Genomic DNA, 19,407 nt, shown 5'->3' on the forward strand with positions numbered 1-19,407 from the left:
ATTATATGAGAACCATAAACTTGTTAAGGTTTGTAAAATAAACTCTTTTTGGTTCACTTTTAACAACTGTGTGGTCACCACACCATAGTTTAAGGGCGATGTGAACATCTCTGCGAGGGGTGAACTACAGTTCCCAGAATACTTGGGAGGAAGCCATGTTTTTTAGATGCAGTGTGGCTGTGACCATAGGCACGATTCAGTCCACCCTTCCTCTCTGCTCGCCTCCCAGCAAGGAAGTAAACAAGCCGTGCAAGAAACAGGACCTCTCCCCCTTCCAGAACCCAGCGAACGTCCCTGCCATCTTCGAAAGAAGCAAGACACGGATGCGGAGAAATTATGCACCTGTTTGTATGGCTCAGTCTAGCCCCTCGGAGCCATTCCTTCTCTCCTTAAGCAACACAGAGGAAGGACCAGCAGCTGAGCGTACAAGGAAATCAGTTTTGTCTCTCCGTGCCAGCCACCGGTGACTAGCCCAGGAGTCTTATTGCTTCAGTCGCCAAGGGGGAAACTGGTTTCCTGCTCTTTGTACGGAGGCAGAGAGCCCACGATTTAGCCCTCTTGAACGAAAGAACGCCTCTTGAGAGCGGAGAATCGGCTCTCCCGCTCTTCCTGCTCAGAAGGAGTTGATGAAGTTCAGGTAGGAGTTCAGGAAGCCGAGAGGGTCCTCCAGCTGTGGGTAGTGACTGATGTGGTCGTCTAGCACAGAAACCGTCGACATGGGGAGCACTTGCCTGTGGGGGAAGTAGCAAGAAAGGGCACTTTAGAACACCCCACAACTGCTACAGGGAACAAAGGAAGAAAGAGGAATTAAGCTTCTCTCCTGATCCGTATAAGGCAGCTTCCTAGGATGTCACGCCGGGTTTAAAAAGTGTTTTCTTTTTTTTGACGAGTTCTCAAAAATGCATAGAACAAAGTACAAATACCAACTGGAAATGTAAAGAGAAAGAAGGTACCGTTTATCATATGTGGTGGCCGTGTAAGGTACTAAAAGCTTTCTGGGAGATATATAATGAACTGAAAAAAATGTTTAAAACAACTGTTGTTTAAAAAAAACACAGGTTTTTTTATTACGAATTGTAGGTACCGACATTCCAACGGAGCAGAAAAGACTTTTTATGTATGCGACAAAAGCTGCACGGATGCTATTAGCCAAGAAATGGAAAGAAGAGTCCCTACCAGGAAGGAATGGCAAACCAAGGTGTTGGGTTACGCTAAAATGGCAAAGCTGACTGGGATGCTCAGAAACCAAGAGGACAAAAACTTTAGAAAAGAATGGGGAAGATTTATAATTTACTTAGGAGACCACTGTAAGCAGGGATTGATTTAAGAGGCATAGAAATATTAAAAAAGCAAATCAAACAAACAAGCTACGTCCTTAACAGGCAGGCAGGAATTCATCAGGGGCTGCTTTCCCCAGCAGGCAATGCAGGGGGAAGACGCACCTGTTGAACTTCTGCCTTATGTCCTGGTTAAAATGTAAAGAGGGCCTTGGAGAGGAAAGGCGGCAACCTCCAGTATGTACCGTATTTTTCGCTCTATAGGACACACTTTTCCCCCTCAAAAATGAAGGGGAAATGTGTGTGCGTCCTATGGAGCAAATGCAGGCTTTTGCTGAAACCTGGAGAGCGAGAGGGGTCGGTGTGCACCGACCCCTCTCGCTCTCCAGGCTTCAAGCAGCTATCTGCAAGCCTTCGGAGCCTAGCGGGAGTTCCCGCCAGGCTCCGAAGGCTTGCGGATAGCAGCCTGAAGCCTGGGGAGCGCAGCACCAACTCCCACTGTGCACCCCGGGCTTCAGGCAGCTATCCGCAAGTCTTCGGAGCCCGGCAGGTGTTCCCGCCGGGCTCAAAAGGCTTGCAGATAGCAGCAAGCTCCGGGAGCGAAGGCAAGGTTGCGTGCAACCTCACCACTGCTCCCGGACCCGTTCTGGGGGCTGGGGAAGCTCGGGCTTCCCCCGCCCCAGCCCCATGGCTAAAAACGAAGCCCATCTTGGCTTCTGCGAAAGCCGCGCGCAGCCTCTCCCGGCTGGAGAGGTTGTGCGCGTCTAAAGAGGAAGCCAAGACAGCCAGAGACGTGGATCTTTGGGGCTGGGGGGGGGGGATAATTTTTTTTCTTTATTCCGCCCCCCCAATCTAGTTGCGCCCTATGGTCCGGTGCGCCTTATACAGCGAAAAATACAGTATTTGGAAATCCTCGCTAGTGCTCAAAGGCTTCATTTTGTTTCAGACCGATAAATTGATGAAATAGCCCCGAGGCATTACATGGTACAACTGAGGCCCCCCACAATAAGCTTACTTGTAGAGCTGAAGGAACTCTGGGTGTGGATTCACCGGGTCCAGAGGCCCATAAATCAGATGTACTGCAAGAGAGGAAGAACAGCATCTTTGTCAACTTCCAGGATACAGGCCACAAAATTACCCACCCCACCAACCCAAAAGCAGCAGAATTAATCTTGGCTCTTCCGTACGGCCCAAGACACAATTGCAGCCTTTGCCGTTTCCTACTCACGGGGAACAGAAGTGGATTGCAGAGCTCCCACCCAGCGGTCCCTGTGCTTTCTCCGTTGGTTGATGTACTGCAAAAGGCTGAAAAACAAAATTCATCCATGGAGACAGATTCCAAGCCCTTGGCAGGAGCCTCAGGTGGCTCAGAGGCAGCCGCTGTCCGTTTGGGGGAAGGTCTGAAGCTCTAGTTGAGAACCTCCCCGGTTCAAGCCCCAAAGGGATCTCCACTTAGGGCTGGGGGGGGGAAATCCTTCATCGAAATCCTAAAGTTTTTGTCAGCGCTGCGAATACTGAGCTGAACAGCTTGGCTTTGTATAAAGCACTTTCCTAAGACAGAACCAGGCAGTTTTCAGCTGAGGTTCCATAAGGCTTCGTCATAATTAGAGCTGGGCGATATATCGTCCAAAACCAGTTTGGAGTCCATATCCGTGATATTGCAGATCAGGATTTTGGCGTGTGCTATTCAAAAATCTCAATGTGGGGGAAACCATGAAGCCAACCAAGGCTTTTCTCGATTCCTGCAATCCCTGAACTCTGACTGCTCCGCTCTTGGGGGAGCAAATCCCAAGAGCAGGCGCCGGCAATCATCACGTTGCAGGAAAAACCGTGGAACCATCCTTATGCCAGACATCATGATATTTCGGTATATCGCAGTGCTTAGCTGGTGATATATTGCAATGCTGAAAACCAGGCATCGCCCAGCCCTAGTCATAATAATATCACCTTATACAAGTGAATAAAGATAATAATAATAATAATAATAAATAATAATTATTTATTTATTTATACCCCGCCCATCTGGCTGAGTCTCCCAAGCCACTCTGGGCGGCTTCCAATCAAGTGTTAAAAACAATACAGCATCAAATATTAAAAACTTTAATATTTTATTAAACGGGTCTTTTGCAGGGTACGAACACTCAGATTTAGGGACGCGGGTGGCGCTGTGGTCTAAACCACAGAGCCTAGGACTTGCCGATCAGAAGGTTGGCGGTTCGAATCCCCGTGACGGGGTGAGCTCCCGTTGCTCGGTCCCTGCTCCTGCCAACCTAGCAGTTCGAAAGCACGTCAAAGTGCAAGCAGATAAATAGGTACTGCAACCCGAGCATCCACTGTATAGTCCGGCCCCCCACAAGGTCTGAGGGACAGTGGACCGGCCCCCTGCGGAAAACGTTTGCTGATCCCTCGTTTAGATGATCGGCTTCCCCCGGTCTCAGGCACCCAACCTGACGTGAAGGTGCCAGATATTGAACCCTGCAAGCAAAGCATACCAAGCTAAGACCAGTGGCGTAGCGTGGGGGGTGCAGGGGGGGCCGGTAGCACCGGGCGCAACATCTGGGGGTTAGGGCAAATCCACGGGTTAGGGGGCGCAAATCCACAGGTTAGGGGGCGCAAATTACTTGCCTTGCCCCGGGTGCTGACAACCCACGCTACACCACTGGCTAAGACTTCTCCCTTGAATGCAGAGCTGTGAATAGAAATCTAAGCAAGGAGCAGTGGTCTTAGAGCGTCCAGCATGCGCAGCTTTGGAGCGGGCTAAGTGGGCATCCTGGTCGACTATGCTGGGGGGCGCCCCATATTTCAGGGGTGGCAGGATTTGGGAGAACCCCTCAGCTGGCAGCAGGCTCTTCACCCGAACCTTCAGCTCAACGCTCCAGGTTAATTCAGGTGACGGTAACACTAACCCAGCAAGCTTGCTCACCCAACACAAAGCAGCGGCCCAGGCGCTGAAACAGGATAGCCCAGGTCCCAAAGCTCCTGCGAGGCCCTGAAAGGAAGATCGGAGTCGAGAGGAAGCTGAGTCTCCGCCAGGTAAACATGAGAATCCGGATGCTTTCATTGCGCCAGGAAGAATGGATCCTGTTTTCCCCAACACGGCTAGGTAAACAGGGCTCCACGTTGATTGCAAAGGGGCAATATTGAGCCCCACCAGCAGCACAGCTAGTGTTAAATTCTCTTGGTTTCCCAAGCGCCTTAACAAAAAGCTCTTTGCCAACCTGGTGCCCAAAGGGGATGTAGTCCAAAACCTCTGGAGGCACCAGGTTGGCAAATGGTGACCTAAGGCAGAAGTGTCAATAATAATAATAATAATAATAATAATAATAATAATAATAATAATAATTTATTATTTATACCCCGCCCATCTGGCTGGGCTTCCCCAGCCACTCTGGGCGGCTTCCAACAAAACACTAAAATACAATAACCTATTAAACATTAGCTTCCCTAACTTGGTCCTCCAACTGTTTTGGGACTACAGTTCCCATCATCCCTGACCACTGGTCCTGTTAGCTAGGGATGATGGGAGTTGTAGTCCAAAAACAGCTGGAGGGCCAAGTCTGGCAACCACAGACCAAAGCCTGCAACTTCCAAAGTCAACTTGCTGGGACTTAACTTCTGGGTAGGAGTGAGCTGTTAGCTGCAAAGGAAGAGCTTTTTCCCCCAAAACCTACAAGCGATATACCGATATATCATGATTGTCTGGCATAAGGATAGCTCTACAGAACGTGCTGCCTTATAAAGCAGGAATATCTAACGACAGAGCAGCATAAATGCCTCATCTCTGCAGGCGACGGGTGGTTTTGAAATGCTCTCGAAATCTATCCCCTTCATGTGGATCCAACAGTCAAGAAGGCGAATATTTGCACAATCAAGCTTTACTTTTACATCTCCCATCTTTTCACACCCCTTTGCCTGCTCTCTCTCTTAATGTAAGGTAAAGGTAAAGGGACCCCTGACCATTAGGTCCAGTCGTGGCCGACTCTGGGGTTGTGGCGCTCATCTCGCTTTTTGGCCGAGGGAGCCGGTGTACAGCTTCCGGGTCATGTGGCCAGCATGACTAAGCCGCTTCTGGCGAACCAGAGCAGCACACGGAAAGGCTGTTTACCTTCCCGCCGGAGCGGTACCTATTTATCTACTTGCACTGGTGTGCTTTCGAACTGCTAGGTTGGCAGGAGCAGGGACCGAGCAACGGGAGCTCACCCCATCACGGGGATTCGAACCGCCGACCTTCTGTTCGGCAAGTCCTAGGCTCTGTGGTTTAACCCACAGTGCCACCCGCATCCCTAAATAAAAAATAAACTGGACCTATTTCAGAGACTGCAGCTGATTCATGGACTATAATGTCCACTCCTCGCTTACAGCTTGCCTGGTTCCACAGTAGACCCCAAAAGCAACCCTGTGTCCACTATCGTTCTGTTTTTTCCCCCGTGGTGGGCTTACCTGTCAATCACAAGGTTGCCGTCGTTTGTTCGGACTGCTGTCCACATGTCCCAGTATTCAGCGTCTGAAGGCTGGGTATATGGGCCGAAGACAGCCGCAAGTCTGGAAGATTCGAAAGAAGAAAGGGGTGGACTATTAAGGAAGAGAATCAAATTTAGATTGTACTAAACATCCTCCAGGACGCGAGTGGCACTGTGGTCTAAACCACAGAGCCTAGGACTTGCTGATCAGAAGGTTGGCGGTTCGAATCCCTGCGATGGGGTGAGCTCCCATTGATCGGTCCCTGCTCCTGCCAACCTAGCAGTTCAAAAGCACTTCAAAGTGCAAGTAGATAAATAGGTACCACTCCGGCGGGAAGGTAAACGGCGATTCTGTGTGCTTCTCTGGTTCGCCAGAAGCGGCTTAGTCATGCTGGCCACATGACCCGGAAGCTGTACGCCGGCTCCCTCGGCCAATAAAGTGAGATGAGCGCCGCAACCACAGAGTCGGCCACGACTGGACCTAATGGTCAGGGGTCCCTTTACCTTTAAACACCCTCCAGAAGGGGTTTCCAAAACCGCACAGCATCCTTTGAGCAACAAGTACGTTGTTCTCTTTCCCTCTTCTCAGAGAGGGCAGGAATAATGGCATTTGAGACCTCCTGCTCTCAAAAGGGCCAGAATTCAAGGATTCAGAATACCAACTCACCCTCTGGCAAAGAAGAAGTAATTTGATAACCGGGTGATAATGGGTGAAAGCAGGCCGCCATCTTTGAGAATCTTTGAAGGAAAAGGAAAAATTAATCACTGTTTAATTGGTTTAGGACTACAAATCCAACACCCCCAGAAAGCAAAGGTGCTTACTGGCTGCAAGCAAAGGTGCTTACCGTTTGGATTAATCTGGGGTGGTGAGTTTCTGGGAAAATACCTGCAGGAAACAGGAGGGAAGAGTTGCTCTCGCACTCGAATCGAATTCTTGCTCTATTTTCGATGTATATTCTACCTATAATAGCCTAATGTCCTTTTTAATTTTTTCATTATTTGGTTGTTGAATCAATTCCTTTTCCTTTTTCTTTATTTCGTCCAACAGTCCCATTTTCTCATTATCACTCTCTTTTCTTCGTAAGGCATTTTGTTTTATAAAGTTTCCCCCTGGCATCTGGTTGGAGGCTGGACCAGATGGGCCATTGGGCCTGATCCAGCAACCTCTTCTTATGCACAAATTCTTTATGCCATGAAAGCAACTTTTACCCACAAACCTACTGCTGGTCACATTTAGGATCTCAGCACAAACTCAAGCCCAAGGCTTCAAGTGGTACCTTGGTTCTCAAACTTAATCCGTTCCGGAAGTCCGTTCCAAAACCAAAGCGTTCCAAAACCAAGGCGCGCTTCCCCATAGAAAGTAATGCAAAACGGATTAATCCGTTCCAAACTTTTAAAAACAAACCCCCTTAAAACAGCAATTTAACATGGACATTACTATCTAACGAGACCACGGATCCATAAAATGAAAGCAATAAACGATGTACTGCAGTCACACAATAAATCCGTCAGGAGCTGAACTGGGTTCCACGCAGTCACAAAAACAAAACAAAAAGAGCCGGAAAAACAAAAATGCAAAATAAAGAGCGAAAACAGACAGACCTCAGCGTAACACTCAAAAAGGAGCACGTTCAGCTTCCGAAAACAGTTCGCAAACCGGAACGCTTACCATATTTTTCGCTCCATAAGACACACTTTTTTCTTCCTAAAAAGTAAGGGGCGTCTTATGGAGCGAATGTGTGGTCCCTGGAGCCGAATTGCCCAGAAGCGAAAAACAGATCATGCTTTTTTTTTAAAAAAAAGAGGGAAGTGGGTGTTGAAACAAAGCTGCTGATCGTTTGCCGATTGAGAGCAAGATAAGGGACGCTAGAGATAAAGGAGGCTGCCTGGAAAGGGGGAGGTAAAAGCCCATGGATCCTCAGGATTTTTGCTTCGGGTCACCCCAAATTCACCATCAGATCACATAGCATGTCCATGGCTACAGCCTGCACCAAAAAAACCACGCACCCACTGTTGCATGGCACAAAAACCTGGTTACAAAGCACGGATCCACATGGATCCTCAGGATTTTTGCATTGGGCTACCCCAAACTCACCATCGGATCACATGTCTGTGGCCACAGCATGAAACACAAAAATCATACATCCACTGTTTCGTTCAAAATATTTTTTTTCTTGTTTTCCTCCCCTAAAAACTAGGTGCGTATTATGGTCAGGTGCGTCTTATGGAGCGAAAAATACGGTACTTCCGGGTTTGCAGTGTTTGGGTTCTAAGTTGTTTGAGTACCAAGGCATTTGAGAACCAGGGTACCGTACTCACAATAAGAATATGGAGGACGTTCTTTGCAATAAAAGCCTTACCTCCATTTGACAGGCACAGGCTGTTGATGAGGACACTTCCTGTTGTATTGTGCTCATACCTGAGGACAAAGAAGAGGCTAAGGCAGAGCGGAGTCAGGGCAGAGCCACACCTCTTCTTGTGGCAGTGCGGTGCAATGGTTAGAGCGCTGGACTAGGGCCTGGGGTTCAAACCTGTGCTCACTGGGTGGCCTTGGCCAGTCACCACCTCTCAGCCTAACCTACCTCACAGGGTTGTTGTGAGGACTGACAGGGCAAGGGGCGAACCACACACACCACCTTGAGCTGCCTGGAGAAACAGGTGGACTAGAATGCAATAAGTGACAAGACACCCTCAAAGGTATTATTTCACAGGTGTCTCTGTAGGAACAGCTTAATAATAATAATAATAATAATTTATTATTTATACCCCGCCCATCTGGCTGAGTTTCCCCAGCCACTCTGGGCGGCTCCCAATCAAATGTTAAAAACAGTACAGCATTAAATATTTAAAACTTCCCTGAACAGGGCTGCCTTCAGATGCCTTTTAAAGATAGGATAGCTGCTTATTTCCTTCACATCTGACGGGAGGGTGTTCCACAGGGCGGGGGCCACCACCGAGAAGGCCCTCTGTATGGTTCCCTGTAACCTCAATTCTCTCAATGAGGGAACCACCAGAAGGCCCTCGGCGCTGGATCTCAGTGTCCAGGCTGAACGATGGGGGTGGAGACACTCCTTCAGGTATACTGGGCCAAGGCCGTTTAGGGCTTGAAAGGTCAGCACCAACACTTTGAATTGCAGATCTCTCAGGACTGGTGTTATGTGGTCTTGGCGGCCGCTCCCAGTCACCAGTCTAGCTGCTGCATTCTGGATTAGTTGTAATTTCCCAGAAGCCAGAACAGCAAGAGGGGTCGCTGCTTTTGCTGCGCAGCGATCCCTCTTGCTGTTCTGACTTCGCTTCGCTGGAGAGGCAATGTGCAGCTTCCCCTCTCTGCGCAAGCGCCCCTTTAGCAAAGCGGGAGGAGAAATGGAAGGGGCTCTGTTTCTCCTGCCGCTTTGCTGAAGGGGCACTACGCAGAGAGGGAGAGAATATTTTTTTTCTTGTTCTCCTCCTCTAAAACTAGGTGCGTCTTATGGTCGGGTGCGTCTTATAGAGCAGAAAACGCAGAAGTGTTGCGGCTTCCACTCACCTGTGGAGAAGCTCCTGCGCAACGGTGTCCCCGTAGTCGTGCGAGAGGAGGTTGACCCGCTGGTTCAAAAGGCCCAAGTGGTCCAGAAGCCCTTCCACGATGCTGGCTTGCTCAAAGATGGAGTACTGATGCGGCCTCTGTTTGGGAAGTACAGGGGACGCTCAGGTCGCGAACGTGATCCGTGTGGGGTGCACATTCGCAACCCGCAGCGGCGCGCCTGCGCACGCGCAGGTTGCGATTCAGCACTTCTGCGCATGTGCAAGCGTGACTTAGCGCTTCTGCGCATGCGCGACCGCCGAAACCCGGAGGTAACCCATTCTGGTACTTCCGGGTTTCAGCACTCTGGCGCTGTGGGGTTAAACCACAGAGCCTAGGACTTGCCGATCAGAGGGTTGGCGGTTCAAATCCCCGCGACGGGGTGAGCTCCCGCTGCTCAGTCCCAGCTCCTGCCAACCTAGCAGTTCGAAAGCACGTCAAAGTGCCAAGTAGATAAATAGGTACCGCTCCGGCGGGAAGATAAACGGCGTTTCCGTGCGCTGCTCTGGTTCTCCAGAAGTGGCTTAGTCATGCTGGCCACATGACCCGGAAGCTGTACGCCGGCTCCCTCGGCCAGTAAAGCGAGATGAGCGCCACAATCCCAGAGTCGGCCACGACTGGACCTAATGGTCAGGGGTCCCTTTACCTTTACCTTTTTAGGTCGGCGGTTGTGCTTTTATTTAAAATGCATCTCTGGGTTATTTGTGGGGCATAGAAATGTGTTCATTATTATTTTTCAAAATATATTCCGCCCCCCCCCCCCACAAATGTCTGAGGGACAGTGGACCGGCCCCCTGCTGAAAAACTTTGCTGACCCCTGGTAGTACAAGCAGATAATGCTTAATCCTCAGGGATGGGGAACAGGTTTTTTTTTGGGGGGGGGGGACACAGAACATCCTTATTGTGTCGCACGACTGACAGGCAGGTCGTCCCACTCACCTATCGGAAGCCCTTGCGTCAAGATTGCTTACCGGTTTGTCGCTGAAGCCGAACCCCACAAAATCCAGGGCGATTACTCGGTTAAATCGCTGCGTCAGCCCTTCCCAAATCTGAAGCAGGGGAGAGAAGAGGGGAAAATCAGGAGGGAAAAATGGGGGGGTGGGATGTATTTTTGATAAATTGTTATGTTGAAATTCCTAATAAAAAATATTTTTTTAAAAAATAGCTGGCGAGAGACTGGGAAGCTGTGTGCACATGAGGTTAGCCATAATCTGTATCTATCTTGTCTCTATCCTGCCATTTCTTATGAAATGCTGTGTTTTGATGGATTTCCCCCACAAAACCAGCTTCAATCCGAATTGAGAAAAAGAATAAGCATTCTACATTTTAAGCCGGTAATGCGTACACAGCCACAAACAAACAAAAAAAACCTATACATTTAGCATGTATAGATTGGCCCTGATGTTTAGATTTTTCCCCCCCTGGTTATTGGCAATTATCTAATTAAATACGTTGTGTCTGATAAAAAATTTTTAAAAAGAAAAGGTGAAAATCAGGAGGAGTCTCTGCAGAACTGGCAAAACTGACGGGAAGAATCCGGAACCAGCAAGATCAAGTATTCCAAAAAAGACTGAAACGAATTTATATTATATGTGAAAGACAACTGTAAGCACTTAACATCATTAGCAGGGTGATCTGAAGATTTGTGAGATGAATTAGTTACCTATTCAGGTGGAGTAATTTAATATTTTAAGTAATGATATAACAGGAATGAGAGAGGAAGTGAAATACAAAAACGCAAAATTTAATTTTGGAAGCCATTCGGAGGGAGGGAGGTTGTTTAGGCTCAGCTGAGCCAAGACATTTAGTAAGAGGATACAAGGTTACGTATTGTGATTATATGTAAAATTAATAAAAAATATTATTTAAAAACCTAGAAAAAACCTTAAAATATTATTTAAAAACCTAGACAGCATCTTAAAAAGTAGAGACATCACCTTGCCAACAAAGGTCTGTATAGTAAAAGCTATGGTTTCCCCAGTAATGATGTATGGAAGTGAGAGCTGGACCCTAAAGAAGGCTGACTGCCGAAGAATGGATGCTTTTGAATTCTGGTGCTGGAGGAGACTCTTGAGAGTCCCATGGACTGCAAGAAGATCAAACCGATCCATTCTGAAGGAAATCAGCCCTGAGTGCTCACTGGAAGGACAGATCCTGAAGCTGAGGCTCCAAGACTTTGGCCACCTCATGAGAAGAGAAGACTCCCTGGAAAAGACCCTGATGTTGGGAAAGATGGAGGGCACAAGGAGAAGGGGACGACAGAGGACAAGATGGTTGGATAGTGTTCTCGAAGCTACCAGCATGAGTTTGACCAAACTGTGGGAGGCAGTGGAAGACAGGAGTGCCTGGCATGCTCTGGTCCAGGGGGTCACGAAGAGTCGGACACGACTAAACGACTAAACAACAACAACATTATTTAAAAAAAGAAAATCAGGAGGCATCTCTCTCTCTCTCTTAACAGGGAGCTCCCTTTATAACCGGTCTCCAAAATTTCAACGCCTCTCAGGGCCTGCCTCACCTTGCACCAGTCGTAGCTGGAGGTTGGAAAGCCATGAAGGAGGACCACAATGTCCGAACTGCCAACGGCGCCCGAGGCGTCTGCAGAGAACAGAACATCCGTTATGGCACTGGCCCACCCTAATAATAATAATAATTTATTATTTATACCCCGCCCATCTGGCCGGGCCTCCCCAGCCACTCTGGGCGCTTCCAACAAAGTATTAAAATACAGTGCTCTGTTAAACATTAAAAGCTTCCCTGAACAGGGCTGCCTTCAGATGTCTTCTAAAAGTCTGGTAGTTGTTCTTCTCTTTGACATCTGGTGGGAGGGCGTTCCACAGGGCGGGTGCCACTACCGAGAAGGCCCTCTGCCTGGTTCCCTGTAACTTGGCTTCTCACAGGGAGGGAACTGCCAGAAGGCTCTCAGAGCTGGACCTCAGTGTCTGGGCTGGACAATGGGGGTGGAGACGCTCCTTCAGGTATACTGGACCGAGGCCGTTTAGGGCTTTAAAGGTCAACACCAACACTTTGAATTGTGCTCAGAAACATACTGGGAGCCAGTGTAGGTCTTTCAAGACCGGTGCTGTACAGTCTTGGTGGCCGCTCCCAGTCACCAGTCTAGCTGCCGCATTCTGAATTAGTTGTAGTTTCCGGGTCACCTTCAAAGGTAGCCCCACGTAGAGCGCGTTGCAGTAGTCCAAGCGGGAGATAACCAGAGCATGCACCACTCTGGCGAGGCAGTCCACAGGCAGGGAGGGTCTCATTCTGCATACCAGATGGAGCTGGTAGACAGCTGCCCTGGACACAGAACTGACCTGGGCCTCCATGGACAGCTGTGAGTCCAGAATGACTCCTAGGCTGTGCACCTGGTCCTTCAGGGGCACAGTTACCCCGTTCAGGACCAGGGAGTCCCCCACACCTGCCTGCCCCCCGTCCCCCAAAAACAGTACTTCTGTCTTGTCAGAATTCAATCCCAAAAGCACTTTCTCTCCAGGGAGGTTCTCCTGGATGCCATCATTGTCTATCAAGGACTGTCCTGGACTCTGTGATCATCATCTGAGGCCCTCCTTCGTGAGCCTCCTCCATGAGGGCGGCAACACAAAAACAGGGCCTTTTCTGGGGTGGCTCCCCATTTGTGGAATGCTCTCCCCAGGGAGACTCGCCCAGCACCTTCACTATGTATCTTTAGGCACTAGGCAAAAACTTTCCTCTTCAACCAGGCCTTTGGCTGTTAAAACCATCTACAGTCATACCTTGGGTTACAGCCGCTTCAGGTTGAGTTTTTTCAGGTTACGGACCGCCGAAACCCAGAAGTACCAAGACGGTTTGGGCGGCTGCGCATGCGCAGAAGCGCTAAATCACACTTTGCACATGCGCAGAAGTGCCAAATTGCAACCCAAGCGTGTGCAGATGTGGGGTGCGAACACTGTGGGTTGCGAACATCCATCCCGCATGGATCACGTTCACAACCCAAGCATCCACTGTATGACTTTTTAAACTTGGAGGCCAGTTTATAAACCTAATACATAGATCTTCAGGCACCAGGTAAAAACTATCAAGCCTTAGGCTTTTAATGATCTTGGACCTTTTAGAGGAGGTGGGATTTTTAAACATCTTCTTTTCTTTTCTGGTTTTAATGTGTGTGTGTGTGTGTGTGTGTGTGTGTGTGTAAGTCATTTTGGGTTGATTGTGGCCACACACACCAAAAAAGCGAGCAATAAATCTAACGACAAAAATAAAATGCCACTTAAGTTTTAACTCTTATTAACCAGCAAAAAGCATATTGTTATGGGAAGCAGGAATCAGGGCCAAGTAGCCTTTCACAACCTTTTCCCAGTTCCATCTTCCTATAAATTTCCCTTCTCGTGGATTGCACGTGATCCTTAAAAAGGTAAAGGTAAAGGTACCCCTGCCCGTACGGGCCAGTCTTGACAGACTCTAGGGTTGTGCGCCCATCTCACTCAAGAGGCCGAGGGCCAGCGCTGTCCGGAGACACTTCCGGGTCACGTGGCCAGCATGACATCGCTGCTCTGGCGAGCCAGAGCTGCACACGGAAACGCCGTTTACCTTCCCGCTAGTAAGCGGTCCCTATTTATCTACTTGCACTCGGGGGTGCTTTCGAACTGCTAGGTTGGCAGGCGCTGGGACCGAACGACGGGAGCGCACCCCACCGCGGGGATTCGAACCGCCGACCTTTCGATCAGCAAGCCCTAGGCGCTGAGGCTCTTACCCACAGCGCCACCCGCGTCCCTTATTACTGATCAATTAACGGTCCGTCCGTCCCCCGTTAACGGAGGCAGGGTTCTATTTTTCCAATATTGTGCAATGCAAATCTTTGCACCGATCAATAAACCTGCTAGCTAGATATCTACCTTCCTTGCTTCCCTTTTCGTTAGCATAGTCTGAAGGTTTCTCACTGAATGCTGGCCACTTTTAAAAACGGCCGATTTTAGGTCAATGAGCTTCCTTCTATTTGTCTGCCGCCTTTTGCGTCTGTCTGTCTCTCTTTTTTTAGCAATCGCAGAACAACCTCACGGCTATTTTCAAGGCCGTCTTTACTGCAAGCCGCACTGAGCGTTTCGCAGAAAACTCGGCCAGGCATTTCGGAAACAAGGACGCAAAACACAGGAGAGGAAACCTCTGTAGAAGATATTCCGGTTCTGGAAGGTGAAATAGCTTCCCGACGACCTCCATGACTGCAGAGCCGGCGATAACTTGGGGGGCGGGATGTGCAGGTAGACAGCGATGAGGGGCACAGTTAGAAGCCCCACCTGGAGCCACCACTCTCTCATTCTGGCAAGAGAAAGAAGAGAAACGCAGTGTTTACATGGGGGGAGAGAGCGAGAAAACAGTGCAGTCCTATTACCACATCGTTGGACTTTGCTCCGCACTCCAAGGTTCACAGTTCGAAAACCGCGCATGCACACATTTATCTTTTTTTATTATTATTACTTTTTTATTCAAAATTAAAACAAAACGTATTATCCAGAAACATACCATCCTTATTTCCCTTTTCCCCTCCCTCCCCTCACAGAACCCACCCCCACTCCCCGACTTCCCTCAGTTCCAGTCTTTGATTTCTCTAAAAATGCTGTTTTCTGCATGTTACACAGTTGTATAGATAATTATTTCAGTAACAATTATCAATAAGAAGTTTGTGAACATTTATTCAAAGCCAGCCAAGGAGTCCAGTTCGCTTTGTTGCGTCTTCAGATACTTTGTAAAGGGTTCCCATTCATCCTTAAAGTCACAGTTATCCTTGTCCCGTAGTTGTATGTCAGTTTTGCCAGTTCTGCACAGTCCATCAATTTTTCTTGCCATGATTCTTTAGTCGGGGTTTCTTCCGTCTTCCATCCTTGTGCTATTAAAACTCTCGCGGCCGTTGTTGCATACACGAAGATGTTATTCAGCTTTTTTGGCAGATATTTCCCTACAATCCCTAATAAAAATGCTTCAGGTTTTTTAACAAATGTAACATTTTCTTCAATTCGTTATATATCATTTCCCAATTTTTTAAAATTACCTTACAAACCCACCACATATGATAAAACGTCCCCTCCTTTTCTTATGCACACATTTATCAAAAGGCTGCCTTCGTGAGCCAGCCAGCCCCCTATGAAAAAAGGACCTTCCACTAGCAAAAGAGAGAGATTTAAAAAATGGAGGAACTCCTACAGAGATTTGCTTGCATTAATCACATTGGGACACTGGGCAAGTTTGGGCAAGATAATCCACACCCTTCCCTCTTCCCCATAAAATTACACATTGACACACAGATCCCGTTCGCATCCTGAGGTACCGCTGTATTAAAATACAGTAATGCATCAAACATTAAAAGCTTCCCTAAACAGGGCTGTCTTCAGATGTTGTCTAAAAGTCTGGTAGTCGTTGCTCTCTTCAACATCTGGTGGGAGGGCGTTCCACAGGGCAGGTGCCACCACCGAGAAGGCCCTCTGCCTGATTCCCTGTAGCTTGGCTTCTCACAGGGAGGGAACTGCCAAAAGGCCCTCGAAGGAGGACCTCAGTGTCTGGGCTGAGCGATGGGGGTGGAGATGCTCCTTCAAGTATACTGGGCTGAGGCTATTTAGGGCTTTCAAGGTCAGCACCAACAATTTGAATTGTGCTCAGAAACGCACTGGGAGCCAATGTAGGTCTTTCAGGACCGGTGTTATGTGGTCCCGGCGGCCGTTCCCAGTCACCAGTCTAGCTGCCGCATTCTGGATTAGTTGTAGTTTCCGGGTCACCTTCAAAGGTAGCCCCACATAGAGCGCATTGTAGTAGTCCAAGTGGAAGATAACTAGAGCATGCACCACTTTGGCCAGACAGTCCACGAGCAGGGAGGGTCTCATCCTGCGTACCAGATGGAGCTTGTGGACAGCTGCCCTGGACACAGAATTGACCTGCGCCTCCATGGACAGCTGTGAGTCCAAAATGACTCCCAGGCTGCGCACCTGGTCCTTCAGGGGCACAGTTGCCCCATTGAGGACCAGGGAGTCCTCCACACCTGCCCATCCCCTGTGTGGGCAAGAAAATGTTAATAAGGAATTGCAGGATGAAGGGCGAGGGTAGAACCTTGAACTAACCCCATGCTGCCCCAAGCTGCCCAGCCCAGTGGAGGGAAGACTGCAGGCAGCTCAAGGACACATTAAAGTCCACAATTCTCCTTTTCATAGAATCAAAGAATTGTAGTTTTGGAAGGGGACCCAAGGGTCATCTAGTCCAACCCCAGGATTTTTCTTTGGTATCAGGGGATCCCATAGAGATGCAATCTCATGCCATGGCCTGATCAGTAGCTCCAAGGTCTTCTGCACTGGGACTGAGAAACCTCTTGCTTCGGAGCACAGGAACGTCACCAATGCCAAACTCTGGGTCTATCTTTTATCTGGGTCTATGTTTTAATGTTGTATTTTAATCTTGTTTTTTAAGTTGTATTTTAATCAACTTGTTTTTATTATTGGTTGTTAGCTGCCCTGAGCCCGGTCTTGGCTGGGGAGGGCGGAGTATAAATAAAATTATTTTTAATTATCATTATAAGGTAGAGGGACCCCTGACCATTAGGTCCAGTCGTGACCGACTCTGGGGCTGCAGCGCTCATCTCACTTTACTGGCCGAGGGAGCCAGTGTACAGCTTCCGGGTCATGTGGCCAGCATGACTAAGCCGCTTCTGGCGAACCAGAGCAGCACACGGAAACGCCGTTTACCTTCCCGCTGGAGTGGTACCTATTTATCTACTTGCACTTTGACATGCTTTCAAACTGCTAGGTTGGCAGGAGCAGGGACCGAGCAACGGGAGCTCACCCCGTCGCGGGGATTTGAACCGCCGACCTTCTGATCAGCAAGCCCTAGGCTCTTTGGTTTAGCCCACAGTGCCACCCGGGTCCCTTATTAGTATTATAATTATTATCTAATGCAGCATAATCCACACAGACCGGGAGCAGCTCTCCAAACATTTCTGCAAACCGGGAGAGGGCAGAGTTTGAACCTGAGGCCTTCTGCGTTCAAAGTGGTCTGTTTGACCACTGCCGCCTCTCCAGATGGGGGGGCCAAGCTCTGCCTCGACTCGTCCCAGGCACCTGACAGGCAGCAGCACCCAGCGCCGTTGTGCTAAAACAATTCTAGGATAAGAGTAGGCGTGCAATCTCAATAAAATTAAGGCTGCCTGCTGGTGCAAAACTTTGCAGTGCTTCGTTTAAAAACGTTGTGTTTTGAAAGCTCAGTGCTAAAAATGAGCAACACCCCCTTGAGCTCCTGGCAGGAAAAGGTGGCAGATATAAATAATAATAATAATAATTTATTTATGCTCCAACCACCTGGTTGGGTTTCCCCAGCCACACTGGGCGGCTTCCAGCAAAAATATTAAAATGCAAGATGATGGAATTTATGGAGCTGGCTGATCTCACCGGGAGAATCTGCGACCAGAAAGAAGAGGAACATCAAGAAGACTGGAAGAAATTTAAAGACTACTTGAATAAATATTGTAATATTAAAGATATGTAATCACTTGAAAGAAACAATTAGGCCTAGGAGTAAAAGGGAATTAAATTTATAAATAAGAAAACATATGACAAGGAAAGTTATGTAATATGCTTAGGACTATGATATGGTCTTTTGAAACACTGATATTGGAAACTGCTACATAGAATTACTAAGAAATTCGGATGGAAGAGGTTCGAGGAAGTCAAATACTATGTTTATGAAGGTGGATGGTACTTAATTTTAATTAATTAAGTGGTAATATGTTGTATGTATCTTTTTTCCTTTTTTTCTTCTTTTCTTTTTTCTTTGTCTTAATTATTGTTCATCTTTTCTTTCTTTACTATGTTTGTTTACTGAAAATAATAAATATTATTTGAAAATATATATTAAAATGCAGTAATTCATCCAATATTAAATATTAAAAGCTTCCCTAAAACAGGGAATGCAATAAATAAGCAAATAAACAAGCAATTCTGCACCCATAAAACACCCCCCTCCTGGTTTTCTCCCAAATTTCCATCAAAAAGAGCCCCAGGGCTGCAAAGAAGGGAGAAACCCAGCAATTTCCCCCCCAACCCAGACCCCCCCCCAAGAGAAGAACTGGGGGTCACTTCCCCTCTTCCTGGTCCCTAGAGAGGGCGCGCATGCGCTCTCCGCTCACCTGCGCTCCGGGCTGCGGGCAGGCGCGTCCCATGCCGCTCCCGCGGAAAGAAAAAGGCTTCTGGAGCCGGGGGACGGCCAAAGCGCATGCGCGCCCTGGGCAGCGCCTCGATTGCCACGCCCCCTTCTCGAGAACAGGCTATTGGGCAAAACGCGCCCTGGGTTGGAGCGGGTGGGGAGGCTTACCCTTCCGCGCCCCCTGGCGAGGGCAGGCGGTAGTGCGGCCCGCAGGGAGAAGCGGCTTTGCTGCATCGGGGACGCGGCTGAGTCGCCCAAAGTTTTTTTTAGTTGGGGGTTTTTTGGGGGGGTTGCAAATAGAAGGGGAAGAAATGGAGGCAGTGAGAGATTCTACTTTCTTGGGCTCCATGATCACTGCAGATGGTGACAGCAGCCACGAAATTAAAAGACGCCTGCTCCTTGGGAGAAAGGCGATGGCAAACCTAGACAGCATCTTAAAAAGTAGAGACATCACCTTTCCGACAAAGGTCCGTATAGTTCAAGCTCTGGTTTTCCCAGCAGTGATGTATGGAAGCGAGAGCTGGACCATAAAGAAGGCTGATCGCCGAAGAATGGATGCTTTTGAATTCTGGTGCTGGAGGAGACTCTTGAGAGTCCCATGGACTGCAAGAAGATCAAACCTCTCCATTCTGGAGGAAATCAGCCCTGAGTGCTCACTGGAAGGACAGATCCTGAAGCTGAGGCTCCAGTGCTTTGGCCACCTCATGAGAAGAGAAGACTCGCTGGAAAAGACCCTGATGTTGGGAAAGATGGAGGGCACAAGGAGAAGGGGACGACAGAGGACGAGATGGTTGGATAGTGTTCTCGAAGCTACCAGCATGAGTTTGACCAAACTGCGGGAGGCAGTGGAAGACAGGAGTGCCTGGCGTGCTCTGGTCCAGGGGGTCACGAAGAGTCGGACACGACTAAACAACAACAAATTGCTTGTTGCTCTTGCTCTCATTTTATAAAGCTA

General features: G+C 48.6%; 1 protein-coding gene across 3 annotated transcripts; it reads right to left on the bottom strand.

Annotated features, from left to right (window-relative positions):
• Window positions 1-324: 324 nt before the first annotated feature.
• MEST (mesoderm specific transcript) lies at window positions 325-18,524 on the bottom strand. 3 transcript variants are annotated; one of them, XM_028746665.2, is made up of 13 exons: window positions 18,436-18,524; window positions 14,437-14,591; window positions 11,818-11,897; window positions 10,271-10,348; window positions 9,264-9,400; window positions 8,098-8,156; window positions 6,583-6,623; window positions 6,405-6,475; window positions 5,718-5,819; window positions 4,201-4,266; window positions 2,506-2,582; window positions 2,293-2,356; window positions 325-731 (listed from the first exon to the last, which is right to left on the bottom strand). In XM_028746665.2, the coding sequence occupies exons 2-13, from the start codon at window positions 14,588-14,590 to the stop codon at window positions 614-616; spliced, it is 1,047 nt and encodes a 348-aa protein (XP_028602498.2). In that variant the 5' UTR covers window position 14,591; window positions 18,436-18,524; the 3' UTR covers window positions 325-613. The 3 variants fall into 3 exon arrangements, with proteins under 3 accessions (XP_028602498.2, XP_028602500.2, XP_028602501.2); XM_028746667.2 differs by lacking the exon at window positions 4,201-4,266; XM_028746668.2 differs by lacking the exons at window positions 4,201-4,266; window positions 5,718-5,819.
• Between the last annotated feature and the right edge of the window lie 883 nt (window positions 18,525-19,407).

The sequence above is a fragment of the Podarcis muralis genome, chromosome 10 (assembly GCF_964188315.1).
Source record: "Podarcis muralis chromosome 10, rPodMur119.hap1.1, whole genome shotgun sequence".
Lineage (NCBI taxonomy): Eukaryota > Metazoa > Chordata > Lepidosauria > Squamata > Lacertidae > Podarcis > Podarcis muralis.

What these genes read in the sequence shown, in the direction of transcription:
- MEST (XM_028746665.2), bottom strand. Translation starts at nt 14,590, where the DNA reads ATGAGAGAGTGGTGGCTCCAGGTGGGGCTTCTAACTGTGCCCCTCATC. An exon ending in CCAGCTACGACTGGTGCAAG is followed by an intron (nt 10,349 to 11,817) that starts GTGAGGCAGGCC and finishes CCCCTGCTTCAG; the next exon opens with ATTTGGGAAGGGCTGACGCA. An exon ending in CCTGTGCCTGTCAAATGGAG is followed by an intron (nt 6,624 to 8,097) that starts GTAAGGCTTTTA and finishes TGTTTCCTGCAG; the next exon opens with GTATTTTCCCAGAAACTCAC.